This window comes from Ursus americanus, chromosome 4 (genome assembly GCF_024610735.1).
Source record: "Ursus americanus isolate L20-20 chromosome 4, mUrsAme1.1.p, whole genome shotgun sequence".
Classification (NCBI taxonomy): Eukaryota; Metazoa; Chordata; class Mammalia; order Carnivora; family Ursidae; genus Ursus; species Ursus americanus.
Window position 1 is genome coordinate 16,876,117 of NC_142130.1, and position 18,068 is coordinate 16,894,184.

Below are 18,068 nucleotides of genomic sequence, written 5' to 3' on the forward strand. Positions count from 1 at the left end.
CTTCTACTATTTAAAAACAACTTTCATACTTCAGATGTTTTTGAGAAGAGGGGAATGTTGAAGGAGGGGGCAGAACAGGGAGGAGTTGTTTGAATGAGTCACATTCTTCATATCCATCCTGCTCAGAAGGGGCAATTCTAAGGGCAGCCTTAGATGGAGCCTTCTAAGAGAAGGCAGAAAGTTGGGAGTACATTGTGCATACCCTGAGGGAAATAACTCTTCATCAAGGATGGGATTGTGAGGGCTGAACCTATAAAACTCAGCACTAACAGGATCCTCAGATAACGATTCTTGGTGACAGAGTAATACAGCTGGGCTGTTTTTTAAAATATAAACACAAACCATTTTTATTTTTTAATTATTACATTAAAATTATAAGTGTGTCTTACATGCCATGGCCTGGGAAGCCTTTTTTCTTTTCTTTCAAAAGTTACTTTTACTTTCTGAAAAGATGATGGGGTTTAGCTCAAGATAACTACGGTCCTGATAAAATTGGATTGGTAACTCTACCTCAGAAGGTTAATAAGAAAAAAAAATAAATGAGTCACAATTCAATACTTCAGGCTCTGATGCTACAGAAATTTCCAGAGCACTGTAGTTTAGATTTATAAAAAGTCAGAGTTGGCATGCCTTATTTTTAATGGCATGGAGACTTGAGAAAAATTTTTGGTTAAAATTTAATCATTGCTGCAGCCATGGAAAAGGCTATAGCGCCAGGAGGCTTATGGTACTAGATTCTTGAATTCGGCATTTGAAATTAGTTGTGTTCTCTTTTCTTTATTGTTAGTGAAATTGGTGTGTGTGTATTTGCACACATTTCTATTTGTGTACACACTGCTTGCTAGTCCTAGTCAAGAGGCATCTTTTATAAAAGGTGTAAACATCAGGTTCTAAAGTTCAGAAGTGTTTAGAAGTTATTAGGAGTTTCCCAAGTTGGGATGTTAGTTTTTAAATAAGCTTATTTCATCCGAGTATTCCACTTAAGGTTTCACTCTTCCTTTTTATTCATGAAGCGCCATTCCTTTTCCTTAGTTTTAGACATGCTAATATTACAGCCATGCTAGTTAGCATAAAGTGACAGTTATGAGCCATAAGGAAATTTTCTGACTTAATTTTTACACAACTACATATGAGTTTTAGTGGGGGGTTGGGGCTGGGTGGGGGGGTGGGGATCGGTCCATTGTACGTTTAGTGTAGTTTAGGTAACTGATTTTCACTACCAACAATAGACTCCATTCTTCAGGTTGGTAAGTATGGAAAGGTTTTTTTTAATGCATTTCGTAAGCCAGTTAAGTCTGTAAATCTATCTGAAACCTTATTTAATCTGTCACTACAATGATTTTGTGGTTATGCTAAGAGCCATGTATATTTTTAGGTGATTCTTATTTTTGTTCCTCCTTCTAGGTAAGCAAGGAGGCAGAAAACTTTCATTGTTTTATATCTTCTCAAAATATCTTTAATAAGACTAAACTTGTTAATTCTAGTATGAATTTCCAAACATAGTCATGATCTATCAATTTCATAAGAACAGCCTCTTGTCAGTTTTAATTTTTGTTCCAAAGAGTGGTTGGAGAGCTTGGACTTCATGTGGTTTCTAGAAATGTTTTTGGCTATGGAATCTAAGTTTCAAATACAATTAATAGTTTCAACGTGACTTTGTCCTTGGGCTTAATTGGGTTGAATAAAATCTAAAAGCATATATCCTTTTGGAACATAACACTTTAAATATCTCGGAGAATGTGGCACTACGAAAAGAAGACTACTAACACATCAAATGTTGACTTTGGAAGCTTCCAGAAGCAGCCCCCACCACCCTTTTTTGGCCCCTTTTATTGTAGCAAATCTATTTCTCTATATTTTGTCATTCAATGAATTGAAGTCCTATGGTATAATGCATTCATTAGGAGAAAAATGTTTTTAAATGTTCTTTTAATGATGGCCCAAAAAGGATTTGACACAGCAAGATGCATGTGTTACTGTACTGAGACTACAGAATAATACAGTGTCACTAAGTTTAAGACCTCTTCCCAGTCTTGCTGTTCCCAGCAAGAAGTTTGGCCTGTGACTGCACTTACTGTTTGTGCTCATCAGAAACTGTCAATGTCTGCTTTTCTTTTAACTTTGCAGTCTGTAACATCACGCTCTTTATTAAAAAAAGAAAAAGAAAAAATGACTTGTGTCCAAACAATCCTTAGTGTACTGTGTATTTTAAACAAAAAACTGTGATAATTATATTTTGCCTTTTTTTTTTGAATACTTAAAAGCAAACCAGTATTGCTAATAATCAAAATTCAGCTGAACTTGAGTTCTTACCAAGTCATGACTAAGAACAGTTGATTGAAAACCTGAAATTATTATGCCTCAAAAGCCAATTTTTCTGCCCCGGTAAAGTGATGAATATTGAAAGAAATATGTTTGAATATTAACTTCCTTTAAGCATAAGGAATTCTGTGTTTGTATTTCAAGCAGAAATATATGTATACACATACACGTATGAATGTGTTTGTATATGCAGACAGACTTCTTTTCAAGTCTAAATTTAAAGACCAGAACCTAAAAGTGAGGTTAGGCAAACTGGTTTAGCTTTCAGTTATTGTAAACCTTGCAAAAGGGGAGTCTGGGCTTTTCTTGGACCAGTAATACATGTAGGCATTGATACTTTGTACTTCTAAGCAATTAACAGCAAGTAATTGCTTAAATTTTGTTTCTTTGCCAAATGGTTTGCGTGACTTTGATTTAACATTGTTCTAAATTGACTCTATTCTCCAAGCATAATGTCTCTCTTTCCTGAGATGAGATTAGAACCAAGTAGCCGCACTCTGAGTGGAAAACTGTAGCAATTGAAACACTTTAGGTTTCACACTTTCACTTTTTAGGTTTCAAATCAGTGGTTTTCAATTTGTTAGGAGAAAAATCCCAAGAATTAATTGTTGTTAGGTGCATGTCAAACTAAGAAATGGACTAGAGATGTGCCCTTAAGAAATCTATAGACTCAATTTGCAAAATTATAAAATATGTGTGCATACATCTATTTTATTTCAGGAAAATGATATACAAAATAATTTACCGTAACCTCTTAAATGGCATGTCCAGGACCTTAAATGTATGTTATATTTAGCCAAGAGAAGGTGGGAAGGAATCCTCTCCTACAGCTCCCTACCCTAGCCCCTATAACCAGCTGTCCAATGAAAGGTACCAAGGCTGACTGAATTTTATTTTATTTTTTAATAACGATTGTATATATTTAAGGCGTACAATATGATTTGACATGTATAGCGAGTGATTATAGTCAAGCTCATCAATGTATCATCTCACGTAGTTACCTTTTGTGTGGGGGTGTGTGTGTCTGTGTGATGAGAACACCTGAAGTCTCCTTTCTTAGCAAATTTCCAGTATTCAAGATAGTATTATTGCCATCGTCTTCATGCTGTACGTAAGATCTCTAGACTTACTCATCTTATAACAAAGTTTGTACACTTTAATTCACATCTCCCTATTTCCCCCACTCCCAGTAATCGCCATCCTACTCTTAACATGTCCTACTCTGCTTCTATGTATTTGCCATTTTTGGATTCCACAAATAAGTGAAATGCAATTTTTTTCCTTTCTGTGTCTGGCTTATTTTACTTAGCATAATGCCCTCTGGGTTTATCCATGTCCTTGCCAATGGCAGGGTCTCCTTTTTTTAAGTCTGAGTAGTATGCCGTTGTATGGATGGATACACACCTCATGTATACGTGTGTTCAGTGTGTGTATGCGTAAGACCACAGTTTATTCATCTATTGATGGACACAGGCTATTTCCATATCTTGGCCATTCGTCAGTAATGCTCCACTGAGCTGGGGAGTACAGATTATCTCTTGGAGGTACTGATTTCATTTCCTTGGGTATATACCCAAAAGAGGGATAAGGCTGGGGAATATTGAAACTTAGCAACCAATTTTTTATCTACCAACATTTTGAGCCCTTTTACGAAGTGCCAGATTGAGCGAGGTGTTGTACATACTCTCCCTTGTTTGTTCCTTAACCCCATGAAGGAAGAGATTATCCTCACTTTATAAATGAGAAGAGAGAGGCTTGAACCTTCCTTTCAGTTCAGCTGAACTGCCCAAGGATACATATCTGAAAAGTTGTAATTACGGCCTACAAAGTCACATAAAATCCTCTGAGACACGTTTTTTTTTCTACCATGCTCAGTAGAAAGAGGAGAAAGCACCAAAACTGTTCATTACTTGTCAAGTCAATATTGCTCTAATTATTCAGTCTATTTAGTCATTTGTGATTTGAAATCCATGGCAAAAAGGCATAATATTGACTTAGAAGCAAAATTTCTGTTTTGATTACATCTGCGTATAAAAGTTGCTTCAAAAGTCTTATTCTTTCTATTGTCCATGATGTAAGACTTTTTAGTAAAATTTTAAGATACTTTAAGGCACATTGGTTTTCAGAACGAACTCTGTCTTCAACTCCTATTCAGCTTACTCTGGAAAGCACCTGTTGGGAGAGCCTTGTGACATTCATTAGTTAATAATCACAGTGGAGTCACTAATTAAAGGACGGACATTTGCTGACTCTCCACGCGGGACTTGTCTACAATGCAGATGATCTGACATGAATGTTAAATTCCACCCGGGACAGACTCTCCCTGCTTCACATTTCTGGCCGTCTCTCCCACTCCCACCAGCATGTGCACAAAGAATAAAATGAGCTTATGGAAAGCATAATTAACTAGAAAAATGTGGCTGAAAGCAAAATTACATGGTACACGGCAAGGTTAAGTACGAACAGCTCTAAACTTCGTGAATGTGCTAGGCAGCAGCTTTTCTCCTTTATCATGAATGGGGAGGTTGAAGGGTAGGCCCACATTTGTTTGAAATTACCAGATCATTATCTTCCTCGCAGTGAATGACTCGCTCTTCACTAAGATTCTTTCGAGAAATATTTTGATGTGAGCTCTGTTGCAGAGAACGCGGCTGGTTGTTCAGTGGTCAGTAGGTAGATGCCCTCATTGTCTTCCACACCGACAGGGCCACGAGGGCCGAAATTAGATCAAGCACAGCTACCTGGAGCCCATGCTGCCGTGAGGGGAAAACGCTGCCTTGGCCACGTGGAAAGAAATGTGGAGTAGAAGAAAAGATGGCGAGTTGTGTGTATTAACGGAATAGATGGAACACATCCTGAGGCTTTTTAAAAATGCTGTTTCGTGTGTGCGATCTCATACTTAATGTGAATTGCCTCTCCATGCTTAGTCTGCAAGCAAGCGTCATTAGGTTCTCAGGTGCAAAACTTGCCCAGCAGCCGAAGGCCAAGACTCTAATCTGGCCACCATCGTAAGATTTCTCTGCTCCTTTCTTGGCTCCTCCCCACACCCCACAGTTTGAATCGATGCTGTTCCGCAGAAGGTACTTCGCCGCCCACCTCATCTCTGCGCGCAGTGCTGTATTTCTCGCACAGCAGGGACAGGTACTGTGTCAATCTCACCATGCCCACGATCAGGGCACCCCCTAGCAGGGTCAGCGTCGGCCAGAACAAGCAGTGGAAGAGAGCCATGGAGTCGTACTTTTTTATGAGAATGACATCTTCAGACCGGCTGTCTGGACTGTAGAAGCATGAAAAGGGAGTCCCATTTTTGTGATCAAAGAATTCCTTTATGTCCAGAGCACTGTTGAGCAAATCATTCCTGTCTCGGTGGCACTTAGGCGTGTAAAAGCACTAGGAATATGGAGGAGGAAGAAAGATGAGGACACTGTCCCCAAAACCAAGCGTTGAAACAACAGGTTTGATTCTGAAAGAGCTTCAAACTGAAGCTACTGGTGGACAGTTTCAATCTCAGAAGGTGATGAAACTTGCAGAGCTCATGGGGAAGGGTGGGCGGGAGCGCACAGAGGGAAATGGCCATTTCCAGGCACAAAGCAGAAATGTGGGAAGGAATTCTTAGAATACAGACATTGCAGAAGAGGCAGTGACCAGCTTCGTGAAAGGGCCATGCTCTCTCCGCATACAGGCACTCGGTCTTTGTCCATTCAACAAATATCTATTGAGCTCACTATGTGCTTTCAACGCCTATGAATGCCTCTAGCCTAGTTGTCTTGATTTCCCACAGTAAAATCTTTCCCTAAGGGATGGCATGTAGAGGCTTCTGCCCTAGGCCCACAGAGAGGGGTCCTACATAGGCTTTGGTTCCTAGAAGGCAGAACCAGTGAAGGGATCTGTCAGCTGGTGATTTTTTTTTTTTTCCAAAAAAGCTTGAGGTTTTTTAGCATATCCACTAGGCACTCAGGGCACTGTGCTTAGGGCCTACAGAAATGTTTGAGACCTTAAAAATTATTGCATCCAAAACAGAAAATAGAAATCATCAGATTGGTGCCTAAGTAAAGACAACAAAGGATAGCATGTCAACGAATCTAACACAACCTACCTTTCATAGTTGGGTGTAAATATACACTATAAACGTATGAGCCAATCTAGTGACCTATGGAAATCAAAATTATAATCTTTAAATTTCATTGATAAGAAAAATGGTTTACTTGATTTAAGATGGGTTGTGAGTACATTTTAACATTTTTGATATGATGGGGAGTGGGACCTCCAAAAGTAAGACTGCCCATGAATGACTCTGTTTGCTGGTTCAGCCTGTAAATTCTAGACACCTGTTTGCGAAATTGGAATAATTCCTTTCCATTCTATATACTCTGTTTTTCCCTCCAAGAAAGAATGCTTTTAGCTTCATTTATCCTGATTAGACCACTGTAGAGGCGTTCACTGGAGGGAAACAGATTTATCCCTAGAGATGGGCCCAGGTCCTGCACTCTGCTGGGGACAGTCAGGCATGGAAGGGGGGCTACAATTAGAACTCTTTAATCACATGAATTTTACATTACCTTGGAATTTATCTGGACAGCCTCTTCATTATAATGCAGGAGAGCTTTCTGACCTGAATGGGCGAGCTTCACAAACACCTGAAGACATGGGTACTTGCCCTGGCCTCGGCAGTCCACACCGCAGGTGAAAGCACAGTCCATCCAGTCATCCATGATCTGAGTGTGGATGATAGTGCAGTTTGATTCTTCTCTCTGAGTGCTTCAGTTGGAAAAAAAATAATAAGTGATCTTCACCCTCTACAAATTTAGTTTTATATTTCTCTCTTTTTTTTAAGAGAGAAAGAGAGCAAATGGGGGGAGGGGCAGAGGGAGAGGGAGAGAGAGAATCTCAAGCTGACTCCAGGCCCAGCATGAAACCCAATATAGGGCTCGATCTCAAGATCCCGAGATCATGACCTGAGCTGAAAGCAAGAGTCAAATGCTCAACCAACTGAGCCACCCAGGCGCCCCTAGTTTTAGGTTTCTAATGTGATAACCCAAGGCATTTGTCTATTTCAAGGTAGGGTAGAACCATTACAGAGGGCACATAATGATTAGGGAACATGAAGAACACTGAGAAAGGGAATAAACAGCAAATTGCTAAGTTTCATCTCAATTATGACCTCTTGGCATATTTCTAACTACACCAACCCTTAGATCAATGGTTTTCAAACTTCAGAATCACCTGAGCAAGTTTGTTAGAGTGAAGAATTTGTGGATTCTATGGCTTCACTCCAGGAGATTTGGGTTCAGTCGATCTGAGTTGAAGCCCAAGAATCTATATTTAGCCGTATTTAAGATGCACGTATTTGGCAAACCATGCTTTGACAAATATGACTGTAACCACATACTCAGAAATCTCACCCTCTTTCATGCCTCGTCATCTCAAGATGTACCCATTTGCCTGTCCTGATGAAAACGTGCCTTTGTAAGGGGTCCAACCACAGTCAGTGTGGCCCTTAGTCAACATAGCCTAGTAACAAGGTACAATTCCATTTACTCTCTCTACTTCCAAAGAGCAGATAGAAATCATAGAAAGAATGTCTCATTCGAACTTACTATGCTTTTGCTCTCAGTAAGTCCCTTGAGGTCAGGGGGTGTATCCTATTCATCTTTATGTTCCTCAAAGCATGAAGCACCATGCCTCCCACATAGCAGAGGTGCAAGAAGTTACCCTGAATTAAGTTTTACTTGGAAAACGTTCCTTTGAGAATTTGCACATGTACGACACACACAGAATGTTCTAGGTGCTATGAGAAGTGGTAGACGAAACTCCTGCCCATGAAGATTTTGTGGTGGTGTTGAAAAGACAGATATGTATAAAATGATTAGAGGACAAGTCTAAAATAAAGTAAATGAGGGTGAGAGGAAAGGCTTGATTGAATGTACAGGACCAGCTGCTCACGCCCTCACACACGTAGGTGGGTCCCCGTGTTCATTTCCTGGCGACTTAAACACAAGAAGTGAGCTTAGCAAATTCTAAAGTCAATGTTTGAAAAAGCCTCATTGAAACTAGGTTCACACTGCCCTCCCACTGAGATCTTTGGTCATGAGTAAGCATTTTCTTTAATAAACTTGGGACACCATGCCTTTTAAAATAATCTCAAGGCCAGGGCATAAAAAAACCATTGGATGTAGCCTAAGAAGAATAAAATGTTGGGCAAGTGAAAATACAAATATGGAAAATAAGGTTCTTCCCATAGCTCAACACTCACCTGCTTTTTCACAAACTTAAATTCTGTACTAATTTAGACTAAGCATCTTAAAATGATATTTCAGAGGTGCCTGTTTATCTGTGTTGGAACTTAAGCTCTCCGAATTTCCACGCACAAGGACCAGACCGGGCCTCTCAAGTAGAACCAGGGATGTATTTAGAGCTGAAAACATGAGCGTGTTCTCTCAATAACACTGTGTGTCTCTATGCCCACAAGTAGACAAGGTCCATCACTGGATTGAGAGATGGGAGTCTAAGGGAGTGCGGACTGGTATGAGCTACCCAGGCCACCTTCCGTGGAGCAAAACCAGTCTCTGAGGTGGCACAAGATCACAAGGCAAGAGACAGAGGAGAACGCACCTCTCTTAAGCATTCACTTCATTACTTTAAGCAAACAATTTCCAGAAATGCTTAGAAAAGTAAAATTTAAATACGAGGGGCGCCTGGGTGGCACAGCGGTTAAGCGTCTGCCTTCGGCTCAGGGCGTGATCCCGGCGTTATGGGATCGGGCCCCACATCAGGCTCCTCTGCTGGGAGCCTGCTTCTTCCTCTCCCACTCCCCCTGCTTGTGTTCCCTCTCTCGCTGGCTGTCTCTATCTCTGTCGAATAAATAAGTAAAATCTTTAAAAAAAAAAAATTTAAATACGAGCCACTGTTTGGTATCAGGCTGTGGAAGATATCCTCAACCCATCTCCCAAACTATCACATTTAAGAAATAATCTAACCTGGACCTGCATACAAGCACACTCACATGTGTGCACATGTATGCACACACACAAACACACACACACATGCACACACACAATTTATTCAGCTTACATAGATATGTATAATGTAACTAGCTAGATAGGTAGATAGATATAGATACAGATCTCCCCCTCCTTCTCTCTCTCTCTCTCTCTATATATATATAGAGAGAGAGAGAGAGTAATAGGAAAAGGAAGGTAGAAAGCTAGACATCAAGAGTGAGGTACAATCATATATCCTGCAGACCATAAGATCCCTTACGGTTATGAGAACTGGGCCACAAATTTGGCTCTGAGCTTCCTAGCAGCCAAAGTAATGAAGGAAATACAACTACATATAAGATTCCTGGTGTCCACTGAATAAAAGCAGGTTGATCAGAAGCAGAAGGAGAATCCTGGTGCTAATACCAAAGGGAAAATTCCCCTGGACACTTCTAATAGTAGCACTGTGGTGCTGTAGCAATGGGGACCTCCACATTATTGCCCTAATAATGTAACTTAGGAATGGCAGGAGATGAATCTGATAAATAACAAAAGCCACCTACTTCCTGTCCTATGACCCTTTTTCTTCACTGAACTCCCAGGCCTCCCTCTCCCTATTCTCCTGACCTTCTATCACTCTTTGGCTAACCTAAGGGAAATTGTCCCTTGCTTTTCCCCTACCCAGTACTGCCCTCCCTCAAAGTACCCCATGTTGTGTAAGCCATCCTCTGAATAAAACAGCTCCTCCCCTTCCCTAGTGAATTCTCCCATCTCTTCTATTGCTGCAAACTTCAATTAAGTATTAGGAGGCAAGGAGTCTTATATCACAATGACAGGCAAGTTCTTTACTGGCTAGGTGACCTTGGGAAGTTACTTGGCCTGAGTATCAGCTTTCTCATTTATAAAAGGAAAATTAAAATGATAAAATAATGCTACCATCATGGGTTTGCTATAGACTTAAGTAGGATAAAATATAGTGTATTTTGGCACATAGTGTATGTTTGATAAATGATAACTGTTATTCCATGTATTTAATAAGGAAACCAATTTAAAAACAAAAGGAAGAAAACTAATATCTCTTGAGCAACTACTATGTGTTGGGTAGACATTGTCAAACTCAAAAAACTCAAACTTAAAATAACTTTTATTGTGCTCATAAATTAACCATTCCCTGTGATATCTGCTTGTCTGGTTTTATTTTAAGATTTTATTTCTTTATTTGACAGAGAGAGTGAGCACAAGCAGGGAAGTGGTAGACAGAGGGAGAGGGAAAGGGAGAAGCAGATGCCCCACTGAGCAGAGAGCCTGATGCGAGGCTCGAACCCAGGACCCTAGGATCATGACCTGAGCCAAAGGCCGATGTTTAACTGACTGAGCCACCCACATGCCCCTGATATCTTAAAGGAAGAATTTATTGCCTACATGCATATCTAATGTATGGATTAGTTGTTGAAAGTATTTTTCAGATTGAAGAGGGGGAGTGGCAAAGGAATATCTTCCACTTTCTTATCACCCCTTCCTCCACCCCCAGCTGCCTCCCAGCCCTGAAAGACAAACAGATGATTCTATCTTCCCTTAGACAATGGTCAGGAGGGCTGAAGAAGCCAAAGCCAACCTCTTCTTTACTATTGTGCTTGGTCTGATCTGAATTGAAAATTCCTGGTCTCCTTTCTCTGTGTCTTACCTGAGCAAGAAAGGCTTGAGGATGGTTATTCCAAACAAGAAGAACATGAGGACTGAGAAGCCCATCATTGCAAACCCTAGCAGCACGGCTCGGTCCTCTCCAGCACTGGACGGTAGCTTCTTGTGCACGTCTGGGAGGTCACCATCAGTGTGGTCTATATTTCTATTCCTCCCTGAGGCAGAAAAGGCTGTCCTTTGGAGGAAGGAGGAAGATATTTCAATAAGCTCATAGAGAAAAGGGAACATTTACCAACGCATGGTGGGTGGAGGGATGGTCCCATTTGCCATCCGCCTGAGGGCTGCGATCAGGTTCAGAGCAACAATGAAATCCCATGTCAAGAGCTTGGCTAAAAGCCCACCTAAATGAGCTAAAATTGTGTGTTATAAAATATAATTTATATAATATTTTTTACATATAACACAACAGTAAGGAAGCCTGCTTAATCAATGACTAGAAAAGAATTACCTGTAAGTAGTTTTCATTTGTGTTATGTAAATAAGTGTTATGAACTTGCTTATCTGTCAGGGATACTGCCCATTCCCCCTGAAAATAATTTTTACATTCTTCTCTGAGTTCCATATGTAAAGAATGACTCAAAAAGTTCAGATTCAGAACTAACAACATCCGGAAATAGTAGGATTTGACTTGTTCTTTTATATTGTTCTTTGACATGGAAAGGCAGCCATCTACCACGGGGCTTGGTGGCCCATAGCCAGTCCATTCAGAAAAATGAAGGTTTCACTGGTGTCTTCTCTCCCCCCACCCCTCTTCTCCTCCTCTCTGTTCACTCACAGCTCTGTGCGAATGGCCCTACATGTCTCCTCTCCTCTCTCTGCTCTGTACCAGCAAAGGATGTGATAAGTTATTTCACGATGGGGGTCCAGTGAACAGTAAAGTCCAAAACGAAGGTTGCTCACTGGTAACCCATGGACAGCATCCAGCCCGCAGATGTGTTTTGTTAGCCTTGTCTGTGTGCTTTTTTAATGTGGGAGTTGCTAACACTTTAAAAATCGTGGAATTCTCATAAAAATGCTGATTACTGACTTTTGAAAAAAACCATAAATTCCACACTCCTGCCTATGAACAGATGGCCAAGCCAAGGAGAGGCTGTCCCTATGGACCAGCATTTCTTCTCCAATTTGCCTTAGTCCCACCACTTCCTATGGTCACTGTCATTGATTTGCGGTTCCTTGGTCAGTAGGTGTATGAGTCCCAGAGGTATTTCCACTTTAAGAGTTTTAACAAAATCTTAAGCCAAACAAATGCAGTTACATTGGTAGAAACTCAGACACCATCAAACTGCATAAAAAGCTCACTAAAATTTAAAGCTGAGCAAAAACATTGTCAAGGGACTTGCTAGTTGTTTTCTTCCAAAAGTATATTTTATACTTTACCCCACATCCTTCCCCTTCCTCTCCCTCGCTCCTTTTCTCCCTGGCAATATCTTCAGAATTCAAAGACAGTGAGGGGAATGTCGAGCAATCCAGGATGTTCTAGGAGCTTGCCGTGGGAAGCGCCAGCCTCAGAGGATGGCAGCACTCCCGGGTTAATACTACTTTGAGAATCAAGGACATGGTTTGGGGATTTTTAATCTCCTTTGATATTTTATTCACCCTCTATCATCCCACCCTCAGAGAATGGGCAGGGGAAACAAGTTTTTAAATGAAATTTGAAGCAGTACATTTTATAATTCATAAACAAATATGATAAAGAGTTTTAGCCATAAAGTAAGATTTGGATATTTTGTAAGTTTCCAGGAACCAATACCCTGTCTTTTCCCTCATGCTCTGAAACTGGACTTTAGTTGCTTCGTATTGTAAGTCATCCTGGAGGCTGGTTGTAAGATACCCATGGAATCCATGCGTGAAGAGGCTTCTTATTAGGTCTCCCTGGCACTTCCAATATATTGATTTAATAGACCCAAATATAAGTGTTGATATGCAAAACTGGCATAATTTCAGTGTGCGTGGACAGCAACCACACAGCGGACAACCTTTGATCACCTGACCCTATTGGCCAAGAGGCTGGTGTTCCTGAGTTCCACTGTACATTGTTCCAATGTATTAATTAGAAAGACAGTTCTTGGCAGGCCACCCCCACCCCACCCCAGGGCAATGCACAGATAGCAGACTGAAACACACACTCTTCCTGTCAAAAAGGCCTATTTACTTAGCCTGGAGCTTCAGCCTGAAGTACAGGCTTCAGGTTTCCCGCATATCTAGAGGCTAAGAGGTGCTCCCAGGGAACACAGGCAGGGAGACACAATCCTTGCACACCCTCTTGGTCTTGCTGTAACTCAATAAGACCTCCCAGAAAGGACCTTATTCACGTGTCTGGAGCCCCAATTTTTGCAACTCTCATTCAGGAGACCTCTAGATCACCCAGTCTAAAGGCCGGCTAGGTTTCTAGCTGCAGCCCCAAAGGACTATATATTTGCACACTTTTACAGCTGCTGCCTGAGGGTCTGGCTTCCAATCAGCCTTAAACTAGGTGGTAAATGAAACTCCTCCCCTTGGAACACTAACAGGTCTTGACATACCCTCAACAGCTGGGACACACAGAGAATAAATCAGGCAGCTAAGACAACCACGACGTTTTGACAGACAACCAAGAGCTAGGGAAAGGGTGAATGAAAAGTTTCATTACCTACCGAAGGCCATTCCTTTGAGACTGAGAGAAGGAGCTCTTTTGCCCAATACATAGAAACCAACACAGAGTCAAGCAAAATGAGGAAATAAAGAAATACTTTCCAGATGGAAAAAAAAAAAAGAAAAACAAGATGAAACCTCAGAAAAAGAGATGAGTAATCTACCTGAGAAAGAATTCAAAGTAATGATCATACAGATGCTCACCAAACTCAGGAGAAGAATGAGGGAACCCAGTGAGAACTTCATCAGAGAGACAGAAATTATAAGAAAGTACCAAACAGAAGTCGCAGAACTGAAGAACATGATAATGGAACTGAAGAATATACTTAAGGGATTCAATAGCAAACTGGATGAAACAGAACACATCAGCAAGCTGGAAGGCAAAGCAATAAAACTCACCCTGACAGAGCAGCCAAAAGAAAAAAAGAATTTTAAAGAATGAAGACAACTTAAGAGACCATCAGGTAGAGTAACATTCATGTTATGGGGGGGGGGTCCAAAAGGAGAAGAAAGAGAAAATGGGGCAGAACAGTTATTTGAAGAAATAATGGCTGAAAACCTCCCTAACCTAGGGAAGGAAAGAGACATCCAGCTCTAGGAAGTAGAGAGAGTTCCAAATAAGATGAACCCAAAGAGAGGCACACCCAGACACATTATAATTAAAATGTCAAAATTTCAAAGTAAAGAGAGAATCTTAAAGCAGCAAGAGAAAAACAAGTTGTTATGTACATGGGGAAACCCCATAAGGCTATCAGTAGATTTCTCAGCAGAAACGTTACAGGCCAGGAGGAAGTGGCCTGGCAAAGTCAAAACGTTGAAAGAAAAACAATTCTAGCCAAGAATACACTACCTGGCAAGGTTATTGTTCAGAACTGAAGGAGAGATAAAAGTCTGCCCCATAAGCAAAAGCTGAAGAAGTACATCACTCCTACACTGACCTCACGAGACATGTTAAAGGGATTTCTTTAAGCTGAAAAGAAACAGCACTAATTAATAACAAGAAAACATACAAAATAAAAAAAATCTCACTGGCACACGTAAATACATAGTAAAGGTAGTGAATTAATCATTTACAAAGTGGTAAAATTAAAACTATAATAATTAGTTAAGAAATACATAAAATAAAAACATGTAAAATGTGACATCAAAAATATAAAATAGCTCTGAAGAGGGGAGTAAGCATGTAGTTCTGGACTGTGTTTAAATGTAATTCAAGTCGCTATCAGCTGAAAATCAACTGTTATGGGGCGCCTGGGTGGCTCAGTCAGTTAAGCCTCTGCCTTTGGCTCTGGTCCTGATCCCAGGGTCCTGGGATGGAGCCCCACATTGGGCTCTCTGCTCAGTGGGGAGCCTGCTTCTCCCTCTCCCTCTGCCTGCCCCTCCCCTTGCTTGTGCTCTCTCTGTCAAATGAATAAGTAAAGTATTTTTTAAAAATTGACTGTTACATACATAAGATGATATATCTGAACCCCATAGTAACCACAAAGCAAAAACTGATAGTAAACACACACACACAAAAAGAGGAAGGAATCTAAACAACACTAAAGAAAATCATCAAAATACAAAGGAAGAGAAAAAGAGAAGAAAAGAACGAAGAACTACAAAAACAGCCAGAAAACCATTAACAACATGGCAATAAGTACAGACTTATCAATAATTAATTTAAGTGTAAATATACTAAATTTTCCAATCAGTACAGAATGTCTGTATGGATTAAAAGAAAAAGGAAAAAAAAGCAAGACACATCTATATACAGCCTACAAGAGACTCACCTAAACAGTAAGGACACACACGGACTGAAAGTGGGGGACAGGAAAAGATATTCCACATGAATGGAAATAAAAAGAAAGCTGTTGTAGCTATATTCATATCAGACAAAATAAACTTTAAAACAAAGACTGTCATGAAAGACAGAACGGAGCACTACATAATGATAAAGGGGTCAATCCAGTAAGAAGAAACAGCATTTATAAATACATATGCAACCAACGGAGAAGCACTAAAATAAGGCAAATATTAATAGACCTAAAAGGGGAAGTTGGCAGTAGTAATCGTAGAAGTAATAATAGTGGAAGACTTTAACACCCCCACTTACATCAATGGCTAGATCATCCAGACAGAAAATCAGTAGGGAAACATTGGCCTTACACAACACACTAGACCACATGGACTTAATAGATATATATAAAACATTCCATCCAAAAGCAGTAGAATATACATTCTTCTCGAGTGCACATGGACATTCTCCAGGATAGATCACATGTTGAGCCACAAAACAAGTCTCAATAAATTCAAAAAGACTGAAATCATACCAAGCTTTTTTCTGACCACAGTGGTATGAAATTAGAATTCAATACAAGAAAAAAACAAATACCTACAAATACTTGGAGATAAAACATGTTATTGGATAACTACTGGATCATAGAATAAATGAAAGGAAAAATTTAAAAATTTACCTAGAGACAAATGAAAACAGAAATATGACATACCAAAACGGACAGGATGCGGCTAAGGCAGTTCTAAGATGAAAATTCACAGCAATACAGCCTACCTCAAGAAAAAGAAACAAACGATTTAATTTTATACCCAAAGGAAATAGAAAAAGAAGGACAAAGACAAGAAGTAACAAGTGTTGGTGAGGATGTGAAGAAAAAGGAACCCTCATGCACCCCTGGTAGGGATGTAAATTGGTGCAGCTACAATGGGAAACTGTGGAAGTGTCTCAAAAAACTTAAAAGAGAACTACCACACGATCCAGCAATTCTACTACTGGGTATCTATCTGCGGAAAATGAAAACACTAATTTGAAAAGATATACATACCCCTGTGTTCACTGCAGGATTATTAACAATAACCAAGAAATGGAAAAAACCTAAGTGTCCATCAATGGATGAATGGATAAAGAAGATATGGAAGATATATATTGGAATTCCACTCAGCCATAAAAAAAGAATGAAATCTGGCCGTTTGTGACAACATGGCTCGACCTCGAGGGTGTTAACGCTAAGTGAAATATGTTAGACAGAAACAATGTATGATTTCACTTACATGTGGAATCTAAAATACAAAGCAAATGAGACAAAACTCGGACTCGACGATACAGAGAACAAATTGGTGGTTGCCAGAGGGGAGTTTGGTGTGGTGGTGATGTGGGGGAAGAGAATCAAGAAGTAAAGACTTCCAGTTATAAAATGAATAAGTCATGGGAATATAATCTACAGCATGGGGAATATCGTCAATAATGTTGTAATAACTTTGTATGGCAACAAATGGTAACTAGACTGACTGTGGTAACCATTTTGCAAAGTACACAAATGTGGAATCACGATGTCGTACACTTGAAACTAATATGATATTGCATGTCAATTACACTTAAATTTTAAAAAACTGCCTAACCTGATTCTGATCTAATTTAGAAATAAGACAGACCTGGTAGTATACTAGACTATATTTTTCTCTTTCTAATATTTCTGTCCACTTCATTCCAAGGCTTTATGAAAAGTTGACAACTTATATATCTCTTGTGAAGAAGCTAATTCATGTTAGGGAGGAAGAATAGTATAATTGCCAAAACTGAATACACAGATAATTTTTATTATTATGAAAGTAATACACTTCTATTTCACCAGCATAGTGGACTAGATACTCTAACTGCAAACAACTAAAAAATTTTGGTCAAAGCTTACAAAAAGTTGGAAATACTCAAAGGACAAAAACTATGCTAAAGTAAGAACCCAAAAAAGACAAATGGACTGACAATGACCTCATACTCAGTATAAGAATGAACTAGAAATAATCACCCCTCACACACAGCTCCATAGGAGATGGCAAGGAAAATGCCCTTCTCAAACCTTGATGCTGAGTACAGGAACGAAATGGCAATCTTCCCTCAGATTTTATTATCTTAACATAATCCTTGCGAGAGTTTCAGCCTGAGTTCACATTACCCAAAAAATCCAAAAACCTTAACCTAAGAATTGTTAATGTTGGGGCGCCTGGGTGGCACAGCGGTTAAGCGTCTGCTTTCAGCTCAGGGCGTGATCCTGGCGTTATGGGATCGAGCCCCACATCAGGCTCCTCCGCTATGAGCCTGCTTCTTCCTCTCCCACTCCCCCTGCTTGTGTTCCCTCCCTCGCTGGCTGTCTCTAGCTCTGTCAAATAAATAAATAAAATCTTAAAAAAAAAAAAAGAATTGTTAATGTTTTCCCAAGTAGGTGGTGCCTTTTGGCAACTGGCAGAAGCAAATACATAATTTCTCTGGAAGATCTCACCTCCAATCTCAGCCCCAAAGGAATCCTATGAAATTTTAAGGAGTATGTGTTCTCATTCAAAAGTCATAAAACACTGTAAGGGCCTTTGAGGGAGAAAAAAATAAAATCAGATCCACGAAAAGCTTCAGATATTTGGACAGTATATAAAAATGTTTCTGTGATA

At 39.9% G+C, this 18,068-nt stretch overlaps 1 protein-coding gene across 2 annotated transcripts in view; it reads right to left on the bottom strand.

The window, feature by feature from the left end:
- Positions 1-528: 528 nt before the first annotated feature.
- Positions 529-18,068, bottom strand: part of KCNMB3 (potassium calcium-activated channel subfamily M regulatory beta subunit 3) — a 43,467-nt gene continuing 25,927 nt past the window's right edge. Inside the window, exons 2-4 of one of the 2 annotated variants that reach the window (XM_045788695.2) lie at positions 10,987-11,178; positions 6,882-7,080; positions 529-5,712 (exon numbers count right to left, since the gene is read on the bottom strand). In XM_045788695.2, coding sequence (XP_045644651.2) covers positions 5,314-5,712; positions 6,882-7,080; positions 10,987-11,178 — 790 coding nt within the window. In that variant the 3' untranslated portion in view covers positions 529-5,313. Of the gene's footprint in view, positions 5,713-6,881; positions 7,081-10,986; positions 11,179-18,068 lie in introns of those variants that run through there. The other variant, XR_015724130.1, reaches the window with a different exon arrangement.